Below are 26,413 nucleotides of genomic sequence, written 5' to 3' on the forward strand. Positions count from 1 at the left end.
AATTCTGCTTTTGTAATAAAAATAAAATCAACTGTAAGTCTATAAAATATTCCAAATACACGAATTACTTATTTAATTTCCAATTCATTACACATGGAATTCATAATTATGCAAGTATAATACTTCTTCTGTAATAATTAATAATAATTCTGGTTCTCTAATAAAAATAAAATAAAATTGAAATCTATAAAATATTCCAAACACACGAATTACTTATTTAATTACCAATTCGTTACACACAGAATTCGTAATTACAAAAATATTATAAGAAAAGAAGATTACTGTTGAGTTCAAAATGGAGGACTTGTAACGTCTTAAATAAGTTCAAGTATACTAGTAAATCTAGAAGAGAAGGCAGAATTATACCGCGAGAAAGGAGGATACTAGCAACGGGAAGATATTCTACGACATTTTCGAAAAATTAGACATCCGTGTTTCGCGTACGAGGCCCTTAATTGGACTTAATTACTGATCGTCCATCTTTGTCGTCGGGTTATGAGTCACTACGAATGTGACTTACAGAACTCTATTTTTCTTTCGTTACATATTCTCGCTATTCACATTTCTCTTTCATTTTTAGGAGTATTGTAAATAGGTGAAATATAACGAATTTGTTTACTTTATTGTTCACGAAAATAAATAAACTACGACGCTCATAGTGTTTATTTTGGAGACAAATTAAAGATGAAACCTCAAATTACGATAATTGTTGACCAAATTTTGGAATATTAAAGTAAAAACATTTTAATTTTATTTGAATCGAATGTTTGAAATAAAGTATGTTGGCATAGTGTTTATTTTGGAGACAAATTAAAGATGAAACCTCAAATTACGATAATTGTTGACCAAATTTTGGGATTTTAAATTAAAAACATTTTAATTTTATTTGAATCGAATGTTTAAAATAAAGTATGTTGGGATAGTGTTTATTTTGTAAACAAACTAAAGATGAAACCTCAAATTACGATAATTGTTGACCAAATTCTGGAATTTTAAATTAAAAACATTTTATTGTTATTTGAATTGAATGTTTAAAATAAAGTATGTTGGCATAGTGTTTATTTTGTAGACAAATTAAAGATGAAACCTTCTCAAATTACGAGAATTGTTAACCAAATTCTGGAATATTAAATAATTTTAATTTTATTTGAATCGAATGTTTAAAATAAAGTATGTTGGCATAGTGTTTATTTTGTGAACAAATTAAAGATGAAACCTTCTCAAATTACGATAATTGTTGACCAAATTCTGAAATGTTAAATTAAAAACATTTTAATTTTATTTGAATCGAATGATTAAAATAAAGTATGTTGGCATAGTGTTTATTTTGTAAACAAACTAAAGATGAAACCTTCTCAAATTACGATAATTGTTGACCAAATTCTGGGATTTTAAAGCAAAAACATTTTAATTTTATTTGAATCGAATGATCAAAATAAAGTATGTTGGCATAGTGTTTATTTTGTAAACAAATTAAAAATGAAACCTTCTCAAATTACGAGAATTGTTAACCAAATTCTGGAATATTAAATAATTTTAATTTTATTTGAATCGAATGTTTAAAATAAAGTATGTTGGCATAGTGTTTATTTTGTAAACAAATTAAAGATGAAACCTTCTCAATTTACGATAATTGTCGAACAAATTCTGGGATATTAAAGCAAAAACATTTTAATTTTATTTGAATCGAATGATCAAAATAAAGTATGTTGAACATGCTTTAAAGTATATACAAACTATGTTGGCACAGTGTTTATTTTGTAAACAAACTAAAGATGAAACCTTCTCAATTTACGATAATTGTCGAACAAATTCTGGGATATTAAAGTAAAAACATTTTAATTTTATTTGAATCGAATGATCAAAATAAAGTATGTTGGCACAGTGTTTATTTTGTAAACAAATTAAAGATGAAACCTTCTCAATTTACGATAATTGTCGAACCAATTCTGGGATATTAAAGTAAAAACATTTTAATGTTATTTGAATCGAATGATTGAAATAAAGTATGTTGAACAATACACAGTATCTTAAACAATTATTGTTATTATTAACAAAAAATTTTAACGGGAAAAATTTTAATGGGGGATTCTAGAGGCCAAAATAAGACGAAAATCAAGAATACCAACTTGTTGATGGAGGCTTCGTTAAAAAGTTATTAACAATTAAATTAAAATATTTCAAATCGTTCTGAAAAAAATATTGTTATCTGTGGGGGTCAATAACAATAATTTTTGGTGAATAGACATACCCCCGAAATCCTACCCACTTTCTAGAAAAAAATTCGAGAATGTGTGAAATTTCTCGACGAAATTAAAATATTTCAAATCGTTCTGAAAAAAATATTGTTATCTGTGGGGGTCAATTACAATAATTTTTGGTGAATAGACATACCCCCGAAATCTTGCGCATTTTCGAGAAAAAAATTCAGAACTGGCTGAACTTTAAACGTTAATAACTTTTTAACGAAGCCTCCATCAACAAGTTGGTATTCTTGATTTTCGTCTTATTTTGGCCTCTAGAATCCCCTATTAAAATTTTTCCCAGGGTTAGTCGAACACCCTGTATATAGCAAGAAAATTCTAAATGAGTCAAATTGGCTCAGTCCGTAAATCTAGTGTTAAACAATTATTGTTATTATTGGAAATGAAAGAATAATATAGAAGTTTAGGAACGCTTTTTTAGATGAAGCAAAACAGGGGAACTCGACGAGTATAGTAGGAGTAGGGAGAGATGAATCATTCCTGAAATCGAATGAATTATGCGATCGATATCAGAAACTTTCGTACTCGAGGTAGCCATAGATTTTGCTTGCAGTTTGCGACACTGAAACAAAAGTTGAGAAATATATTACAAATAAATGCTGAAGGATTTGGTAACAGAGCACCTTGTTCAAGACTCACCTTGGATGACGATGATAAGGCAATCGTTATCGTTTAGAAGGCGCTGTCCTGCTAGCATTCTTATCCCATAATCTTGCATACACTTCCGGTCGCGACAATCATTATACTATGCGTATGAAATAAGTCTGCGTAAAAAAAAAAAAGGGTAGAGAAGTTTTAAGTTTTAATAAGGTAAAATTCAAGTTAAGTAAGTTGAGGTTAACTACAAGCATTTTTGGTGAATAGACATACCCCCGAATTTCTACCCTGTTTCGAGAAAAAAATTCGATTAGGTACCGAAATTTTTAGACGAGATTAAAAAATTTCAAATTATACTAAAAAAATTATATGTAGTTACAGGGGTCAATTACAAGCATTTTTGGTCAATAGACATACCCCCGAATTTCTACCCTGTTTCGAGAAAAAAATTCGATTAGGTACCGAAATTTTTAGACGAGATTAAAAAATTTCAAATCATACTAAAAAAATTATATGTAGTTACAGGGGTCAATTACAAGCATTTTTGGTCAATAGACATACCCCCGAATTTCTACCCTGTTTCGAGAAAAAAATTCGATTAGGTACCGAAATTTTTAGACGAGATTAAAAAATTTCAAATCATACTAAAAAAATTATATTTAGTTACAGGGGTCAATTACAAGCATTTTTGGTCAATAGACATACCCCCGAATTTCTACCCTGTTTCGAGAAAAAAATTCGAGTAGGTACCGAAATTTTTAGACGAAATTAAAAAATTTCGAATCATTCTGAAAAAATTATATTTAATTACAGGGGTAGATTGCAAGCATTTTTGTTGAATAGACATACCCCCGAATTTCTACCCTGTTTCGAGAAAAAAATTCGAGTAGGTATCGAAATTTTCAGACGAAATTAAAAAATTTCAAATCATACTAAAAAAATTATATTTAGTTACAGGGGGCAATTACAATCGTTTTTGGTCAATAGACATATCCCTGAAATCCTACCCACTTACGAGAAAAAAATTCTTTAACGAAAATATAATGTAATCCTTGATGCGTATCTTTAAAACGCCATAACTTTTGAACAAATTGAAGGATTTTAATGTTTAAAAAAGCAAACGACGCGTATTTTGCTAGAGAATATGTAGAAATTCTAAAAATGTTCGAAAAGTTGAGTCTTGATCTCGAAAAATGAGAAAAACCGTATAAAAATGGTCCAATTTTCAAACAGATATAACTACTACAATAGTGAATATATTTCAATGAAATTTATTTCTGAAGTAGTGCTCATGGATACCTACAAAAAAGTATTAGACAACATTTCCCTACAGCGTCAAACTAATTTATTAAAAATGAAAAACGATATTTCAAGAAAAATCGACAGGGGGTAGGTGCCCAAATGTTTCGGTGAAATTGAAAAGTTTTAAATCTATCTGGAAAAATTATTTTCTGTTGCAGAGGTCAATTGTAATCATTTTTGATCAACAGACATACCCTCGAAATCCTAACCACTTTCGAGAAAAAAAATTCAAGAAGGTGTGAAATTTTTTGACAAAATAAAAAACTTTCAAATCGTTTTGAAAAAATTATTTTCGGTTGCAGAGGTCAATTGTGATCATTTTTGGTCAACAGACATACCCCCGAAATCCTACTCAGTTTCGAGAAAAAAATTCCTTACCGAAAATATAATTTCTGGCCAGAAATATTACCCCATAATTTCGTGCGAATTTTTAAAACGTCATAACTTCTGAACGAATTGAAAGATTTTAATTTTTAAAAAGGCAAACAACGCGTATTTTAGTGGAGAATATGTAGGAATTCTAAAAATATTCGAAAAGTTGAGTCTTGACCCCGAAAAATGAGAAAAACTCCATAGAAATGGTCCAATTTTCAAACAGCCATAACTCCTATAATAGTGAATATATTTCAATGAAACTTTTTTCTGAAGTAGAGTTCATAGGTACCTACAAAAAAGTATTAGACAACTTTTCTGTAGAACGTCAATCAAAATTATTAAAAATGAAAAACGAATTTGTAAGAAAAATCGACAGAGGGTAGGTGCCTAAATTTTTCGACGAGAAAAAAAAATTTCAAATCGTTCTGGAAAAATTATTTTCGGTTGCAAGGACCAATTAGAATAATTTTTGTAGCACTAAGTTTGGGGAATCCCCGAATATTATAGATGGACGATTTTTAATCTGAGTCAAATTTCATAGATGTCACTACATACATTCATATATTTACTAATATTTGGGTTTCTTTTTATCTAAAAACAAGTAACAATAAATACGAAACATTACTACATTAATTACAAAAATCTCACATTCATATAATCCATATTTCAACCAAAATTAAAAAACCCTAACATAATAGACAATTTTCACTCTGAGCCACTATACAAAACATCAAGAAGCACAATTCATTATAAAAAACACATTCCATAATTTCTAGTGCCCTGGTATATAATATTTTTAATAAAATATCAAAACTTAAACTATCTATGAAGCATTAAATTAGGGGAATCCCCAAATATTATAGATGCACAATTTTTAATGTGAGTCAAATTTCATAGATATCACTATACATATATTCATTTTACTCCATATAATTGCTAATATGTGGGTTTCTTTTTATATAAAAACAAGTAACAATAGAAATGAAACATTATTACATTAATTACAATAATCTCATATTCATATAATACATATTTTGACCAAAATTAAGACACCTAATATGGTGGACGATTTTCACTTTGAGCCACTGAACAAAGCATCAAGAATCACAATTTATTATAAAAAACACATTCAATAATTTCTAGTGCCCTGGTATATGATGTTTTTAATAAAATACCAAAACTTAAACAATGAAGCATTAAATTTGGGGAATCCCCGAATATTATAAATGGACGATTTTTAGTGTCAGTCAAACTTCATAGATGTCACTATATATGTACATTCATTTTACTCCATATATTTACTAATATTTAGGTTTCTTTTTATCTAAAAACAAGTAACAATAAACACGAAACATTATTAAATTAATTACAAAAATCTCATATTTATAGAATGCATATTTTGACCAAAATTAAGACACCTAATATGGTGGACGATTTTCACTTTGAGCCACTGAACAAAGCATCAAGAATCACAATTTATTATAAAAAACACATTCAATAATTTCTAGTGCCCTGGTATATGATGTTTTTAATAAAATATCAAAACTTAAACTATGAAGCATTAAATTTGGGGAATCCCCAAATATTATAAATGGACGATTTTTAATATGAATCAAATTTCATACATGCCACTATATACATTCATTTTGCTCCATATATTTGCTAATATTGGGGTTTCTTTTTATATAAGAACACGTAACAATAGAAATGAAACATTATTACATTAATTACAATAATCTCATATTCATATAATATATATTTTGTACAAAATTAAGACACCTAATATGGTGGACGATTTTCACTTTGAGCCACTGAACAAAGCATCAAGAATCACAATTTATTATAAAAAACACATTCAATAATTTCTAGTGCCCTGGTATATGATGTTTTTAATAAAATATTAAAACTTAACTATGAAGCATTAAATTAGGGGAATCCCCGAATATTATAAATGGACGATTTTTAATATGAATCAAATTTCATACATGCCACTATATACATTCATTTTGCTCCATATATTTGCTAATATTGGGGTTTCTTTTTATATAAGAACACGTAACAATAGAAATGAAACATTATTACATTAATTACAATAATCTCATATTCATACAATCCATATTTCAACCAAACTTAAAAAACCCTAACATGATAGACAATTTTCACTGTGAGCCTCTGTACAAAGCATCAAGAATCACAATTCATAATAAAAACCACATTCAATAATTCCTAATACCCCAATATACAATACTAAAGTCTAATAATTTTACAAAATGGTTATTTCTGGTTTTAAGCGTCGGTTTTGAAGATGTCGAAGGAGAGGCCTTAGCATGAGCATCAAGAATCACAATTCATAATAAAAAACACATTCAATAATTCCTAGTACCCCAATATACAATACTAAACTCTAATAATTTTACAAAATGGTTATTTCTGGTTTCAAGCGTCGGTTTTGAAGATGTCGAAGGAGAGGCCTTAGCATGAGCATCAAGAATTACAATTCATAATAAAAAACACATTCAATAATTCCTAATAGCCCAATATACAATACTAAACTGTAATAATTTTACAAAATGGTTATTTCTGGTTTCAAGCGTCGGTTTTGAAGATTTCGAAGGAGAGGTCTTAGCATGAGCATCAAGAATCACAATTCATAATAAAACACACATTCAATAATTCCTAATACCTCAATTTAGAATACTAAAATCTAATAATTTTACAAAATGGTTATTTCTGGTTTCAAGCGTCGGTTTTGAAGATGTCGAAGGAGAGGCCTTAGCATGAGCATCAGGAATCACAATTCATAATAAAAAACACATTCAATAATTCCTAATACCTCAATATAGAATACTAGACTCTAATAATTTTACAAAATGGTTATTTCTGGTTTCAAGCGTCGGTTTTGAAGATGTCGAAGGAGAGGCCTTAGTAAGAGCATCAAGAATCACAATTCATAATAAAAAACACATTCAATAATTTCTGATACCTCAATATACAATACTAAACTCTAATAATTTTACAAAATGGTTATTTCTGGTTTCAAGCGTCGGTTTTGAAGATGTCGAAGGAGAGGCCTTAGCATGAGCATCAAGAATCACAATTCATACTAAAAAACACATTCAATAATTCCTAATAGCCCAATATACAATACTAAACTCTAATAATTTTACAAAATGGGTATTTCTGGTTTCAAGCGTCGGTTTTGAAGATGTCGAAGGAGAGGCCTTAGCATGCGCATCAAGAATCATAATTCATTATAAAAAACACATTCAATAATTTCTAGTGCCCTGGTATATGATGTTTTTAATAAAATATCAAAACTTGAACTATGAAGCATTAAATTTGGGGAATCCCCAAATATTATAAATGGACGATTTTTAATATGAATCAAATTTCATACATGCCACTATATACATTCATTTTGCTCCATATATTTGCTAATATTGGGGTTTCTTTTTATATAAGAACACGTAACAATAGAAATGAAACATTATTACATTAATTACAATAATCTCATATTCATACAATCCATATTTCAACCAAAATTAAAAAACCCTAACATGATAGACAATTTTCACTGTGAGCCTCTATACAAAGCATCAAGAATCGCAATTCATTATAAAAACCACATTCAATAATTCCTAGTACCCCAATATACAATACTAAACTCTAATAATTTTACAAAATGGTTATTTCTGGTTTCAAGCGTCGGTTTTGAAGATGTCGAACGAGAGGCCTTAGCATGAGCATCAAGAATCACAATTCATAATAAAAAACACATTCAATAATTCCTAATACCTTAATATACAATACTAAACTCTAATAATTTTACAAAATGGTTATTTCTGGTTTCAAGCGTCGGTTTTGAAGATGTCGAAGGAGAGGCCTTAGCATGAGCATCAAGAATTACAATTCATAATAAAAAACACATTCAATAATTCCTAATACCCCAATATACAATACTAAACTCTAATAATTTTACAAAATGGTTATTTCTGGTTTCAAGCGGCGGTTTTGAAGATGTCGAAGGAGAGGCCTTAGCATGAGCATCAAGAATCACAACTCATTATAAAAAACACATTCAATAATTCCTAATACCTCAATATATAATTATTGAATGTGTTTTTTATTATGAATTGTGATTCTTGATGCTCATGCTAAGGCCTCTCCTTCGACATCTTGAACTAAAATCAAATAATTTTACAAAATGGTTATTTCTGGTTTCAAGCGTCGGTTTTGAAGATGTCGAAGGAGAGGCCTTAGCATGAGCATCAGGAATCACAATTCATAATAAAAAACACATTCAATAATTCCTAATACCCCAATATACAATACTAAAATCTAATAATGTTACAAAATGGTTATTTCTGGTTTCAAGCGTCGGTTTTGAAGATGTCGAAGGAGAGGCCTTAGCATGAGCATCAAGAATCACAATTCATAATAAAAAACACATTCAATAATTCCTAATACCTCAATATATAATTATTGAATGTGTTTTTTATTATGAATTGTGATTCTTGATGCTCATGCTAAGGCCTCTCCTTCGACATCTTGAACTAAAATCAAATAATTTTACAAAATGGTTATTTCTGGTTTCAAGCGTCGGTTTTGAAGATGTCGAAGGAGAGGCCTTAGCATGAGCATCAGGAATCACAATTCATAATAAAAAACACATTCAATAATTCCTAATACCCCAATATACAATACTAAAATCTAATAATGTTACAAAATGGTTATTTCTGGTTTCAAGCGTCGGTTTTGAAGATGTCGAAGGAGAGGCCTTAGCATGAGCATCAAGAATCACAATTCATAATAAAAAACACATTCAATAATTCCTAATACCTCAATATATAATTATTGAATGTGTTTTTTATTATGAATTGTGATTCTTGATGCTCATGCTAAGGCCTCTCCTTCGACATCTTGAACTAAAATCAAATAATTTTACAAAATGGTTATTTCTGGTTTCAAGCGTCGGTTTTGAAGATGTCGAAGGAGAGGCCTTAGCATGAGCTTCAAGAATCACAATTCATAATAAAAAACACATTCAATAATTCCTAATAGCCCAATATACAATACTAAACTCTAATAATTTTACAAAATGGGTATTTCTGGTTTCAAGCGTCGGTTTTGAAGATGTCGAAGGAGAGGCCTTAGCATGCGCATCAAGAATCATAATTCATTATAAAAAACACATTCAATAATTTCTAGTGCCCTGGTATATGATGTTTTTAATAAAATATCAAAACTTGAACTATGAAGCATTAAATTTGGGGAATCCCCAAATATTATAAATGGACGATTTTTAATATGAATCAAATTTCATACATGCCACTATATACATTCATTTTGCTCCATATATTTGCTAATATTGGGGTTTCTTTTTATATAAGAACACGTAACAATAGAAATGAAACATTATTACATTAATTACAATAATCTCATATTCATACAATCCATATTTCAACCAAAATTAAAAAACCCTAACATGATAGACAATTTTCACTGTGAGCCTCTATACAAAGCATCAAGAATCGCAATTCATTATAAAAACCACATTCAATAATTCCTAGTACCCCAATATACAATACTAAACTCTAATAATTTTACAAAATGGTTATTTCTGGTTTCAAGCGTCGGTTTTGAAGATGTCGAACGAGAGGCCTTAGCATGAGCATCAAGAATCACAATTCATAATAAAAAACACATTCAATAATTCCTAATACCTTAATATACAATACTAAACTCTAATAATTTTACAAAATGGTTATTTCTGGTTTCAAGCGTCGGTTTTGAAGATGTCGAAGGAGAGGCCTTAGCATGAGCATCAAGAATTACAATTCATAATAAAAAACACATTCAATAATTCCTAATACCCCAATATACAATACTAAACTCTAATAATTTTACAAAATGGTTATTTCTGGTTTCAAGCGGCGGTTTTGAAGATGTCGAAGGAGAGGCCTTAGCATGAGCATCAAGAATCACAACTCATTATAAAAAACACATTCAATAATTCCTAATACCTCAATATATAATTATTGAATGTGTTTTTTATTATGAATTGTGATTCTTGATGCTCATGCTAAGGCCTCTCCTTCGACATCTTGAACTAAAATCAAATAATTTTACAAAATGGTTATTTCTGGTTTCAAGCGTCGGTTTTGAAGATGTCGAAGGAGAGGCCTTAGCATGAGCATCAGGAATCACAATTCATAATAAAAAACACATTCAATAATTCCTAATACCCCAATATACAATACTAAAATCTAATAATGTTACAAAATGGTTATTTCTGGTTTCAAGCGTCGGTTTTGAAGATGTCGAAGGAGAGGCCTTAGCATGAGCATCAAGAATCACAATTCATAATAAAAAACACATTCAATAATTCCTAATACCTCAATATATAATTATTGAATGTGTTTTTTATTATGAATTGTGATTCTTGATGCTCATGCTAAGGCCTCTCCTTCGACATCTTGAACTAAAATCAAATAATTTTACAAAATGGTTATTTCTGGTTTCAAGCGTCGGTTTTGAAGATGTCGAAGGAGAGGCCTTAGCATGAGCATCAGGAATCACAATTCATAATAAAAAACACATTCAATAATTCCTAATACCCCAATATACAATACTAAAATCTAATAATGTTACAAAATGGTTATTTCTGGTTTCAAGCGTCGGTTTTGAAGATGTCGAAGGAGAGGCCTTAGCATGAGCATCAAGAATCACAATTCATAATAAAAAACACATTCAATAATTCCTAATACCTCAATATATAATTATTGAATGTGTTTTTTATTATGAATTGTGATTCTTGATGCTCATGCTAAGGCCTCTCCTTCGACATCTTGAACTAAAATCAAATAATTTTACAAAATGGTTATTTCTGGTTTCAAGCGTCGGTTTTGAAGATGTCGAAGGAGAGGCCTTAGCATGAGCTTCAAGAATCACAATTCATAATAAAAAACACATTCAATAATTCCTAGTACCTCAATATACAATACTAAAGTCTAATAATTTTACAAAATGGTTATTTCTGGTTTCAAGCGTCGGTTTTGAAGATGTCGAAGGAGAGGCCTTAGCATGAGCATCAAGAATCACAATTCATAATAAAAAACACATTCAATAATTCCTAATACCTCAATATATAATTATTGAATGTGTTTTTTATTATGAATTGTGATTCTTGATGCTCATGCTAAGGCCTCTCCTTCGACATCTTGAACTAAAATCAAATAATTTTACAAAATGGTTATTTCTGGTTTCAAGCGTCGGTTTTGAAGATGTCGAAGGAGAGGCCTTAGCATGAGCATCAAGAATCACAATTCATAATAAAAAACACATTCAATAATTCCTAATACCTCAATATATAATTATTGAATGTGTTTTTTATTATGAATTGTGATTCTTGATGCTCATGCTAAGGCCTCTCCTTCGACATCTTGAACTAAAATCAAATAATTTTACAAAATGGTTATTTCTGGTTTCAAGCGTCGGTTTTGAAGATGTCGAAGGAGAGGCCTTAGCATGAGCATCAGGAATCACAATTCATAATAAAAAACACATTCAATAATTCCTAATAGCCCAATATACAATACTAAACTCTAATAATTTTACAAAATGGTTATTTCTGGTTTCAAGCGTCGGTTTTGAAGATGTCGAAGGAGAGGCCTTAGCATGATCCACACCGCTGCACTCCGAATCCTCGTACTGATCCTGATCCTGGGCGATCTCGACTCGGTCACCGTGGTAAATCATCGCCACCCCGACGAGGAATATTTCCTGGAGCATCAGGTTCTCTACGAAGATGCGATCACCGAGGCGAAAAAGCTGGAAGTTTATCCCGGTAGAAAAGTAACAGATCACATCCTAGATACTAAAAGCGTTTGCCTCTTGTTCGACTTCATTCTACGTCTGGTCTATAAAGCACGGAGCAGAGAAATCTATTTATCTTGCCTCTAAGAATAACTCCTCTTTGATCTGTTTAAACGGATACTTTGGCCACGTCCTCCCACGAATTAATTTTGCGAACTTTTACCTTAACGGAAACTCCATTTTCTCCCCCCCTCTACGCGAGAGACACTTCGTTCTTGACACGGTTGTTGCTTAAAAATTATCGAGCAACAGAAACGATCGTTTAGTTTTCAAACGTAACGCAGACAAGAAATGGAAGCCAAGGTTGCCTTCTTTGTACATACGCGGCTTTAAACCCGACTGGCTTTTAGTTTAATCGTTTGCAACGATCAAACGACACTGTCGACAACAATTCAATTTCGTGTTGTTATTTTTTTTTTATTTTGTCGATTGTGAATAATAATTTTGTTTTGTCGGTTAACTACGTGACATTTTTTTCTTTGGTTTGATTCAAATATAAAATATATGAAAAATAAGAAATTTTTTATTTCTGAAATTATATTAGTTTGATTAGAATGAAAGAATGTTTGAATTCTACATTAAATATTTAACAATTTTTATTATTTTAAGCAGTTAAAATTACGGTTATATCAATTTTAACGATTTTTAAAGTAAAGTTTATTTGAAAAATAAATCAAAGTTAACGATTTTTAAAGCAAAGATTATCTTTAAAATAAAATACATAAAGATTATTTTAAAAATAAATCAAAGTTAACGATATTTAAAGCAAAGATTATTTTTAAAATAAAATACATAAAGATTATTTTAAAAATAAATCAAAGTTAACGATTTTTAAAGCAAAGCTTATTTTAAAAGTGAATCAAAGTTAACGATTTTTAAAGCAAAGATTATTTTAAAAATAATGTTTATTATAATCTTTATCTTTATTATAATGAAATAATGTTTGAATTCTATATCAAATATATAACAATTTTTATTATTCAAAGCAGCTAAATTTAATTTTATTTTTTCGGTTAATTTAAATTCAATTTTATCGGTTACCTACGTAACAATTTTTTCTTTGGTTTAATTCAAATATAAAATATATGAAAAATAAGAAATTTTTTATTTCTGAAATTATATTAGTTTGATTAGAATGAAAGAATGTCTGAATTCTGTATTAAATATATAACAATTTTTATTATTTCAAGCAGCTAAAATTCTCGTTAACTTTGATTTAACGAGATTTTTAGCTGTATTGTAATATTTTTTGAATTTCTAAAAAAATTTCTAATTTTAAAATTCTAAAAAAAGAGAAATTTTTTATCTCTAAAATTATATTAGTTTGATTATTATCAAACATTATTTTTAATTAATGTTTATATGATTATATATTATTATAACAATTTTGATTATTCCAAGCAGCTAAATTTAATTTTATTTTTTCGATTAATTTAAATTTAATTTTATTGTTTACCTACATAACATTGTTTTCTTTGTTTGGTTTGATTCAAATATAAAATATAAGCAAAAAATCAATTTTTTATGTCTAAAATTATATTAGTTTGATTATAATGAAACAATGTTTGAATTCTATATCAAATATATAACAATTTTTTTTATTTTAAGCAGCTAAAATTCCAGTTAAATCGAAGTTAACGATTTTTAAAGCAAAAATTATTTTTAAAATAATATATTCATAATTAATAATATATTATTTTTAAAATAATCTTTATCTTTATTATAATAAAACAATGTTTGAATTCTATATTAAATATATAACAATTTTTATTATTTCAAGCAGCTAAAATTCTCGTTAAATCAAAGTTAAGGATTTTTAAAGCAAGGTTTATTTTAAAAATAATCAAATTATTTATTTTAAGGACAATAAAATATTGTTATATATTTAATATAGAAATCAGACATTGTTTTATTATAATAAAGATAAAGATTATAATAAAGTTTATTTTAAAAATAATCTTTGCTGTAAAAATCGTTAACTTTGATTTATTTTTCAAATAAACTTTGCTTTAAAAATCGTTAACTTTGATTTAACTGAAATTTTAGCTGCTTGAAATAATAAAAATTGTTATATTTTTGATATAGAAATCAAACATCGTTTTATTATAATAAAGATAAAGATTACAATAAACATTATTTTCAAAAACAATCTTTGCTTTAAAAATCGTTAACTTTGATTCATTTTTAAAATAAACTTTATGTGTTTTATTTTAAAAATAATTTTTGCTTTAAATATCGTTAACTTTGATATATTTTTCAAATAAACTTTGCTATAAAAATAATTAATTTTGATTAATTTTAAAAATAAACTTTGCTTCAAAAATCGTTAATTTTGATTTAACTGGAATTTTAGCTGCTTGAAATAATAAAAATTGTTATATTTTTGATATAGAAATCAAACATCGTTTTATTATAATAAAGATAAAGATTACAATAAACATTATTTTCAAAAACAATCTTTGCTTTAAAAATCGTTAACTTTGATTTATTTTTCAAATAAACTTTATGTGTATTATTTTAAAAATAAACTTTGCTTTAAAAATCGTTAACTTTGTTTAATTTTTCAAATAAACTTTGCTTTAAAAATCGTTAACTTTGATTTAACTGAAATTTTAGCTACTTAAAATAATAAAAATTGTTATATATTTGATATAGAAATCAGACATTGTTTCATTCTAATCAAACTAATATAATTTTTGAGATAAGAAATTGCTTCTTTGTATATTTTATATTTTAATTAAACCAAACAAAGAAAGTAAAAGTTACGTAGCTGAAAAATTATAGTTTTCGATTACGAACAATCGATGAAATTTAAAAAATATTACAATATTGCTAAAATTCCCGTTAAATCAAAGGTAACGATTTTTAAAGCAAAGTTTATTTTTAAAATAAAAAATTTTAGCAGTATTGTGATATTTTTTAAATAGAATAAATTTTAGAAATAAGATTATTTTTAAAATAAACTTTGCTTTAAAAATTGTTAACTTTTATTTTTAAAATAAACTTTGCTTTAAAAATCGTTAACTTTGATTTATTTTTCAAATAAACTTTGCTTTAAAAATCGTTAATTTTGATTTAACTGGAATTTTAGCTGCTTAAAATAATAAAAATTGTTACATATTCGATATAGAAATCAGACATTGTTTTATTACAATAAAGACAAAGATTATAATAAAGATTATTTTAAAAATAAATTTTGCCTTGGTTTCAAACAGATTGACAAGAATATCTAACGATTGCTCGAACAATACAATTTCAAAACAATTGCATAAAGCCTCAAGACACCGATTAACGTGAATCATACTTAACATTCGATTCAATGCGATATTCTCGTGTTTTATTAACGGCAAATTAAATTCCAGATAATGAACCATAATTGTTAATCGTCCAACAAGAATAATACACGCGGAGACCTTTAATTGTTTCGAAGGTAACGGTTGTTGGGATTTTGCAGGTCCCATTGTAGGATGCAAGCCTTGTACGAATTCAGAAATGAGGTATTGCAAGGATGGTAGTGTCATAAACGACCATTGCTGCTGCGACGGCAATTTTAACAGTAAGTATTATTTACAACAGATGATTGCTTTGTTATACAATCTACAAAATTAAAAACAGTAATTTAAATAGTGTTTTTAAATTTGTAAATTTAATGCATAATATTTATAATATACTGAGCTAGTTGAAGCTAGTTAAAATTAGTATAATTTACAGCAAATGATTGCTTTGTTATACAATCTACAATATTAAAAACATTAATTTAAATAGTGTTTTTAAATTAATAAATTTAATGAATAATATTTATAATGTACTGAGCTAGTTGAAGCTAGTTAAAATTAGTATAATTTGTAGCAAAATGAAGATGATCACATAATTATACAATTTACAAATTTAAAAACAAATAAAAACAGTAAATTTAACGCATAATATTTATAATATACAGAGCTAGTTAAAGTTAGTATAATTTGGAGCAAAATGAAGATGATCGCCTTATTATACAATCTACAAAATTGAAAACATTAATTTAAATAGTGTTTTTAAATTTGTAAATTTAATGCATAATATTGATAATATACTGAGCTAGTTGAAGCTAGTTAAAATTAGTATAATTTACAGCATATGATTGCTTTGTTATACAATCTACAATATTAAAAACATTAATTTAAATAGTGTTTTTAAATTTGTAAATTTAATGAATAATATTTATAATATACTGAGCTAGTTAAAATTAGTATAATTTGCAGGAAAATGAAGATGATCACATTATTATACAATTTACAAATTTAAAAACAAATTGAACAGTAAATTTAATGCATAATATTTATAATATACTGAGCTAGTTGAAGCTAGTTAAAGTTAGTATAATTTGCAGGAAAATGAGAAGATCACATTATTATAGAATTTACAAATATAAAAACAAATAAAAACAGTAAATTTGATGCATAATATTTATAATATACTGAACTAGTTAAAGCTAGTATAATTTGCATCAAAATGAAGATGATTACATTATTATACAATCTACAAATTTAAAAACAAATTGAACAGTAAATTTTATGCATAATATTTATAATATATTGAGATAGTTAAATATAGTTAAAGTTAATATAATTTGTAGCAAAATGAAAATGATCACATTATTATACAATCTACAAAATTAAACAGTAAATTTAATGCATAATATTTATAATATACTGAGCCAGTTAAGAACAAAATTAAAAAGAAACTAACAGTAAATTTTATGCATAATATTTATAATATACTGAGCCAGTTAAGAACAAAATTAAAAAGAAATTAAACAGTAAATTTAATGCATAATATTTATAATACACTGAGTCAGTTAAGAACAAAATTAAAAAGAAATTAAACAGTAAATTTTATGCATAATATTTATAATATACTGTGCTAGTTAAAGCTTGTATAATTTGTAGCAAAATGAAGGTGATCACATTGTTATACAATCTACAAAATTAAACAGTAAATTTAATGCATAATATTTATAATATACTGAGCCAGTTAATAACAAAATTAAAAAGAAATTAAACAGTAAATTTAATGCATAATATTTATAATATACTGAGCCAGTTAAAGTTAGTATAATTTGCAGAAAAATGAAGATGATCACATTGTTATGGAATCTAAAAAATTAAACAGTAAATTTTATACATAATATTTATAATATACTGAGCCAGTTAAAAACAAAATTAAAAAGAAATTAAACAGTAAATTTAATGCATAATATTTATAATACACTGAGCCAGTTAATAACAAAATTAAAAAGAAATTAAACAGTAAATTTTATGCATAATATTTATAATATACTGAGCTAGTTAAAGTTAGTATAATTTGCAGAAAAATGAAGATGATCACATTATCATACAATCTACAAAATTAAACAGTAAATTTTATACCTAATATTTATAATATACTGAGCCAGTTAAGAACAAAATGAAAAAGAAATTAAACAGTAAATTTAATGCATAATATTTATAATATACTGAGCTAGTTAAAGCTAGTATAATTTGCAGAAAAATGATGATCACATTATTATGCAATCTACAAAATTAAACAGTAAATTTAATGCATAATATTTACAATATACTGAGCTAGTTGAAGCTAGTTATTGCTAGATCGTCCTTCGTTTATTTACGTATAAAAATCGGGTGGAAAGCGACAATCGCGTGTGGGGAATTCGTGCGTGAAGAATTGACCGCGCTGAAGGCCCGATTGCGCAACTCTTTTGTGGAAATTTGTTGCCTGCAATTCGTACAACGGAATAATAACGTCGCGTAATCTGAATCGCGAAACGTAACGAAGATTACTTAATCGTTGATGATCTGTTGCGACCAAACTTGCCCGAACAAAGCACAAAAGATACCATGCAACGATAAAATAAACATTGTACTTGAAGTCTGTAAAAGAAAAAACATTCGTATGGAATCTTTTGTACAATTTGTTTCGACGAAGCTTTTATCGTTGTGTACTTATTGCAAAATCTATCTTTTAAGACTCAAAGAAAAATATCGTGTAAAATGCTTTAAGTCTATAAAAAAAAAAAAAAGAAAAGACATTGCTATGGAATCTTTTGTACATTTTGTTTCGACGAAGTTTTTATCTTTGTGTACTTATTGCAAAATCTATCTTTTAACAAGGCTCGAAGAAAAATATCAAGTAAAATGCTTTAAGTCTATAAAAAAAAAAAGAGAAAAGACATTGCTATGGAATCTTTTGTACATTTTGTTTCGACGAAGCTTTTATCGTTGTGTACTTATTGCAAAATCTATCTTTTAACAAGGCTCAAAGAAGAATATCGAGTAAAATGCTTGAAGTCTGTAAAAAAAAAAAAGAAAAGACATGGAATCTTTTGTATATTTTGTTTCAATAAAGCTTTCATCTTTGAATGCTTGGCGCTTCCGTTGGGGGCGACATCTATCTTCTAAAAACGCTCGAAGGAAAATTTCGAGTAAAATTATTGGTTACTTCCGTTTAAGGAGACATCTATCTTTTAATTACACTCAAAGAAGAATATTGAGTAAAATGCTTAAAGTCTGTAAAAAAAAAGAAGAAAAGACATGGAATTTTTTGTATATTTTCTTTCAACAAAGCTTTCATCTTTGTATGCTTGCTGCTTCCGTTTAAAGCGACATCTATCTTTTAACAACGCTCGAAGAAAAATTTCAAGTAAATTTATTGATTACTTCCGTTTAGGGCGACATCTATCTTTTAATTACACTTAAAGAAAAATATTGAATACAATGCTCAAAGTCTATAAAAAAAGAAAGACATTGCTATGGAATCTTTTGTATATTTTGTTTCAACAAAGCTTTCATCTTTGTATGCTTGTTGCTTCCGTTTGGGGCGACATCTATCTTTTAACAATCCTCGAAGGAAAATTTCGAGTAAATTTTATTGGTTATTTCCGTTTAAGGCGACATCTATCTTTTAACTACACTCAAAGAAGAATATTAAGTAAAATGCTTGAAGTCTATAAAAAAAGAAAGACATTGCTATGGAATCTTTTGTATATTTTGTTTCAACAAAGCTTTCATCATTGTATGCTTGGCGCGACATCTATCTTTTAACAACGCTCGAAGGAAAATTTCGAGTAAATTTATTGATTACTTCCGTTTAAGGCGACATCTATCTTTTAACCACACTCAAAGAAAAATATTGAATACAATGCTTGAAGTCTATAAAAAAAGAAAGACATTGCTATGGAATCTTTTGTATATTTTGTTTCAACAAAGCTTTCATCATTGTATACTTGCTATTTCCGTTTGAGGCGACATCTATCTTTTAACAACGCCCAAAAGAAATGTCGAGTAAAATGCTTCTAACTATTAATTATTAACTTGAAAACTTAATTCTCAAATTAAGACGTTAAGGGAAATAAATTTGAATAGAATTTGTGAATTTTAACGAGTTAATAAGTAGATAAGTACTGAAACAAATTTTAGGTTATGTAGCTTACAATTTTCTAAACTCAAAATTTTACTTGTGTAGAATACTATACGGTTTTGATTTGGCAGTGAATATGTTAACAACGTCCAAAGAAAACTGTTTGAAATGCTTGAAGTCTATAAAAAACAAAAATTGTTATGAACTCTTTTGTACATTTTGTTTCAACAAGGAAAATGTCGAGTAAAATTGCTTCCGTTTGAAGCGACATCTATCTTTTAACTACACTTAAAGAAGAATATTGAATACAATGCTTGAAGTCTATAAAAAAAGAAAGACATTGCTATAGAATCTTTTGTATATTTTGTTTCGATAAAAGTTTCATCTTTGTATACTTGTTGCTTCCGTTTAAAGCGACATCTACTTTTTAACAACGCCCAAAAGAAATGTCGAGTAAAATGCTTCTAACTATTAATTATTAACTTGAAAACTTAATTCTCAAGTTAAGATGTTAAGGGAAATAAATTTGAGTAGAATTTCTAAATTTTGACGAGGTTACGAAAATATTACTGAAACCAATTTTAGGTTATGTAGCTTACAAGTTTCTCAAATCAAAATTTCACTTGTACAGAATATTACACGTTTTTGATCTGATAATGAACATGTTAACAACGTCCAAAGAAAAATGCTTGAAGTCTACATAAAAAAGAAAAATTGTTATAGACTCTTTTGCACATTTTCTTTCAACAAGAAAAATGTCGAATATTGGTTAACTACACTCAAAGAACAATTTTAAGCAAAATGCTTGAAGTCTGTAAAAAAAAAGACATTGCTATAGAATCTTTTTACATTTTGTTTCAACAAAGCTTTCATCTTTGTATACTTGTTGCTTCTGTTTAAAACAAAATCTAACCTCTAACACTTTGACTACCACGCCACCTATATATTGGTAACAAAATTTACCATTATGATACTAGAAAAACTAATTCTCAAATTAAGAGGTTAAGGGGAATAAATTTGAATAGAATTTCTAAATTTCGACGAGATTACAAAAATAATTACTGGAACAAATTTTAGGTTATGTAGCTTACAATATTCTCAAATCAAAATTTTACTTGTGTAGAATATTACACGTTTTTGATCTGGCACTGAACTGAAAGAAAAATATTAAGTAAAATGTTTGAAGTCTATAAAAAAGAGAAATTGTTATGGACTCTATAAAAAACAAAAATTGTTATGGACTCTTTTGCATATTTTGTTTCAACAAAGCTTCATCATTGCATGCTTGTTGCTTCCGTTTAAAGCGACATCTATCTTTTAACTACGCCCAAAAGAAATAAAATGCTTCTAACTATTAATTATTAACTATTAACTTGAAAAATTAATTCTCAAGTTAAGAGGTTAAGGGAAATAAATCTGAATAGAATTTCTAAATTTTGACGAGGTTACGAAAATAATTACTGAAACAAATTTTAGGTTATGTAGCTTACAATATTCTCAAATCAAAATTTCACTTGTACAGAATATTATACGTTTTTGATCTGGCACTGAACTAAAAGAAAAATATTAAGTAAAATGCTTGAAGTCTCTAAAAAAGAAAAATTGTTATGAACTCTTTTGTACATTTTGTTTCAACAAAGCTTTCATCTTTGTATACTTGTTGCTTCTGTTTAAAACAAAATCTAACCTTTAACACTTTGACTACCACGCCACCTATATATTGATAACAAAATTTACCATTATGTTACTAGAAAAACTAATTCTCAAATTAAGAGGTTAAGGGAAATAAATCTGAATAGAATTTCTAAATTTTGACGAGGTTACTTAAATATTACTAAAACAAATTTTAGGTTATGTAGCTTACAATTTTCTCAAATCAAAATTTCACTTGTACAGAATATTATACTGAAATGCTTGAAGTCTATAAAAAAAACATTCGTATGAAATCTTTTGTACATTTTGTTCCAACAAAGCTTTCATCATTGTATACATGTCACTTCCGTTTAAAGCGACATCTATTTTTCAACTACGCCCAAAAGAAATGTCGAATAAAATGCTTCTAACTATTAACTATTAACTTGAAAAACTAATTCTCAAGTTAAGAGGTTAAGGGAAATAAATTTGAGTAGAATGTCTAAATTTTGACGAGGTTACGAAAATATTACTGAAACAAATTTTAGGTTATGTAGCTTACAAGTTTCTCAAATCAAAATTTTACTTGTGTAGAATATTATACGGTTTTAATCTTGCAATGAATATGTTAACAACGCCCAAAAAAAACTGTTTGAAGTCTACATAAAAAAGAAAAATTGTTACTGACCCTTTGGCACATTTTGTTTCAACAAGGAAAATGTCGAGTATTGGTAGCTTAGCTTCGCGTATAGCTAAACGAAAGGACAATCACCTGTTCAGAAAATCATCGTTCGTCGTAACGATCCATCCTTGTCTTTCGCGCGTGTGCTAATGTCCAACCACAGGGTGGTTATACCGGGTGACTCACGCCAAACGATTGGCAGAGCCGTTAACACGGATACTTGGTTATTCTACGCGTTCTTCGTCCGAGCTCTTTACTGGGACTATAGGCCATCGACCTCTAACATCGTTTGCTCGAATTTGCAATTAGCATAGCTTCTCGTGACCTTGGTTTTAAGTAGTGGACGACAACGTTTCATTATTTCGTCATTAGATCTACTGGAATTGTTTCACGCATACTTATCGACCTTTTACAGCGCAATTGATACGATACTTCGATAGTAACCTTTGCAATGCGTTTTGCTGCAGCATACAAACCAGCAATGTAACTGAATGGAATATAAAACGTTTAACTATCAAAAATGCGGGTGAAAAAATATACTCAATTTTCTATACGTCCCATTGATAATGTTTTTATGGGGATTAAAAGACTCCATTGAATAGAACGATCAAAATTAGATTAATTAATATTAAGAGTCTGGAATACAGGGTGTTTGGTCACCAAAATTTTAATGGAGGATTCTAGAGGCCAAAATAAAACGGAAATCAAGAATACTAATTTGTTGATGGAGGCTTCGTTAAAAAGTTATTAACGTTTAAAGTTTCGCCCTTACTGAATTTTTTTCTCGAAAATGCGTAGGATTTCGAGGATATGTCTGATGACCAAAAATGATTGCAATTGCCCCCCACAACTGAAAATAATTTTTCCAAAACGATTTGTAATTTTTTTTTTCTATCGAAAAAGTCCACACCTTTTCGAATTTTTTTCTAGAAAATGGGTAGGATTTCGAGGATATGTCTGATGACCAAAAATGATTGTAATGGACCCCTGCAACCTAAAATAATTTTTCCAAAACGATTTGTAATTTTTTTTTTCTATCGAAAAATTCCACACCTTTTCGAATTTTTTTCTAGAAAATGGGTAGGATTTCGAGGATATGTCTGATGACCAAAAATGATTGCAATTGCCCCCCACAACTGAAAATAATTTTTCCAAAACGATTTGTAATTTTTTTTTTTTTATCGAAAAATTCCACACCTTTTCGAATTTTTTTCTAGAAAATGGGTAGGATTTCGAGGGTATGTCTGATGACCAAAAATGATTGTAATAGACCCCTGCAACCTAAAATAATTTTTCCAGAACTATTTGAAATTTTTTAATTTCGCCGAAATTAAGACACCTACCCCCCATCGATGTTTCTTAAAAGTTCGTTTTTCATTTTTAATAAATTAATTTGACGACCTACAGAAAAGTTGTCTAATACTTTTTTGTAGGTACTTATGGGCTCTACTTCAGGAAAAAGTTTCATTGAAATATATTCACTATTATAGAAGTTATGGTAATTTAAAGATTGGACCACTTTCATGTGGTTTTTCTCAATTTACGGTGTTAAGGAAGTACTTTTTCAATATTGTTAGAATTTCTACATATTCTTCACTAAAATACGCGTTGTTTGCTTTTTTGAAAATGGAAATCCTTCAAACCGTTCAGAAGTTATGACATTTTAAAGATTCTTATGAAATTTTCGAGCAACATTTCTGGCCTGAAATTATATTTTCGGTAAGGAATTTTTTTTCCAAAAGTGGGTAGGATTTCGAGGGTATGTCTGATGAACAAAAATGATTATAATTGCCCTCCGCAAATAAGAATAATTTTTTCAGAAAGATTTGAAATTTTCTCATTTCATTTCAGCACCTACCCCCTGTCGATTTTTATTAACAATTGGTTTTGCATTTTTAATAAATTTGTTTGACGTCCTACAGAAAAGTTGTTTAATACTTTTTTGTAGGTACTTAAGAGCTCTACTTCAGGAAAAAGTTTCATTGAAATATATTCACTATTGTAGGAGTTATGGCTGTTTCAATATTGGACCATTTTTATGGGGTTTTCCTCATTTTGTGGGGTCAAGGACCAGCTTTTCCAATATTTTTAGAATTTCTACATATTCTCCACTAAAATACGCGTTGTTTGCCTTTTTAAACATTAAAATCCTTCAATCCGTTCAAAAGTTATGACGTTTTAAAGATTCATGCGAAATTTTGGGGTAACATTTCTGGTCAGAAATGATACTTTTAGTAAGGAATTTTTTTCTCGAAACTGAGTAGGATTTCGGGGGTATGTCTGTTGACCAAAAATGATTACAATTGACCTCTGCAACAGAAAATAATTTTTTCAAAACGATTTGAAAGTTTTTTATTTTGTCGAAAAATTTTACACCTTCTCGAATTTTTTTCTCGAAAGTGGTTAGGATTTCGAGGGTATGTCTGTTGACCAAAAATGATTACAATTAACCTCTGCAACAGAAAATAATTTTTCCAGATAGATTTAAAACTTTTCAATTTCACCGAAACATTTGGGCACCTACCCCCTGTCGATTTTTCTTGAAATATCGTTTTTCATTTTTAATAAATTAGTTTGACGCTGTAGGGAAATGTTGTCTAATACTTTTTTGTAGGTATCCATGAGCACTACTTCAGAAATAAATTTCATTGAAATATATTCACTATTGTAGGAGATATATCTGTTTGAAAATTGGACCATTTTTATACGGTTTTTCTCATTTTTCGAGATCAAGACTCAACTTTTCGAATATCTTTAGAATTTCTACATATTCTCTAGCAAAATACGCGTCGTTTGCTTTTTTAAACATTAAAATCCTTCAATTCGTTCAGAAGTTATGGCGTTTTAAAGATACGCATCAAGGATTACATTATATTTTCGTTAAAGATTTTTTTTCTCGTAAGTGGGTAGGATTTCAGGGATATGTCTATTGACCAAAAACGATTGTAATTTCCCCCTGTAACTAAATATAATTTTTTTACTATGATTTGAAATTTTTTAATTTCGTCTGAAAATTTCGATACCTACTCGAATTTTTTTCTCGAAAGTGATTAGGATTTCGAGGTTATGTCTATTGACCAAAAACGATTGTAATTGCCCCCTGCAACTAAATATAATTTTTCCAGAACGATCTGAAATTTCCGAATTTAATTGTTAATAACTTTTTAACGAAACCTCCATCGACCAATTAGTATTCTTCATTTTCGTCTTATTTTGGCCTCCAGAACCCCCCATTAAAATAACCTCTGTCTATTTAATAAACCATAAACCTCAACACAAATAAAATTACATCAAGTCTATGCATCGTTCCATTTCAGTCTTACGACATTTTCTTTTATCTCTAACCGTTTCAGAGATATTGCTCTTCCAAATTGCGTAAAAGACTCTGTACAAATATGTCAACATCACAGCCACAAGCAGTTAACAAGCTCCAAGGCCAATATCCGTCAAATTAATTGTTGATCAAGACAACTATATAAACTATTTACCAAGCTACAATATTGATAATCTAATCAACTTAACAACAATTGTCGAGATGTTGTCAACTAGTCTCACATTAGATGCAATAGGGGGACAAACAAAATTAGATAGAAATCTAAACATACTCGTATCTTCGAAAACGTGTAAAATCGTAATTCATACATTCATTAGCCTATTGTTTTAGAGGTATTTCCCTTCATCGAGCACACTTGTCGCGTGGGACCGGAAGAATGTAAAGTGCAGGCTGGAGACTGTGCTGAATACACAAGGTTACGAGAATGTTGCTGCCATTCCTACTTAGCTTCTCTCTGTAAGTATCGTTTTACGTTTTAATTGCACCCAAGTTACTAACTAGTAATTGTCCTATAACGAATACATTACTTTCATTAACGAAAACATGGCGTCTATTTCACTAATTATTTTTCTCGTGTTTTTCAGGGAAATATTTAGCAAATGACGCCTGGTCATTCGTGAATACCAATCTTACAAAGTTCCTGGCGGTATTAATGGTGCTCAGGTTGTTCTTACGGCCGACTTAGCAAGCACACGTTAAATATATATTTTGTTGTACACATCGAATTATTTTAATAAATTATTTTTCCACGATTATACTTCACGCTACGACGAAAATTACTCCTATTTTTGGGCGCTTTTTGTACTTTTCTACGAGGCTGAAAGCGTAGCCATCGCGCGATACCATTTCTCAGAGTTCGAACACACGAGTTCTGATACGCGTTTGCAAATAAATGTATCGTAAAAACGGTGTACTGTTGAATTATTTATCTACTTATGTAGTCTTAGGACCCATTGG

The 26,413-nt window shown here is 28.5% G+C and overlaps 1 protein-coding gene across 1 annotated transcript in view; it reads left to right on the forward strand.

Annotated features, from left to right (window-relative positions):
* The window catches only part of LOC143349453 (uncharacterized), a 32,100-nt gene extending 5,735 nt beyond the window's left edge, over window positions 1-26,365 (forward strand). The window contains exons 2-5 of the mRNA XM_076780725.1: window positions 12,180-12,384; window positions 15,868-15,969; window positions 25,787-25,912; window positions 26,041-26,365. Coding sequence (XP_076636840.1) covers window positions 12,216-12,384; window positions 15,868-15,969; window positions 25,787-25,912; window positions 26,041-26,141 — 498 coding nt within the window. The 5' untranslated portion in view covers window positions 12,180-12,215 and the 3' untranslated portion in view covers window positions 26,142-26,365. The remainder of the gene's footprint in view (window positions 1-12,179; window positions 12,385-15,867; window positions 15,970-25,786; window positions 25,913-26,040) is intronic.
* Window positions 26,366-26,413: the final 48 nt, after the last annotated feature.

This window comes from Colletes latitarsis, chromosome 13 (assembly GCF_051014445.1).
Source record: "Colletes latitarsis isolate SP2378_abdomen chromosome 13, iyColLati1, whole genome shotgun sequence".
Taxonomy (NCBI): domain Eukaryota; kingdom Metazoa; phylum Arthropoda; class Insecta; order Hymenoptera; family Colletidae; genus Colletes; species Colletes latitarsis.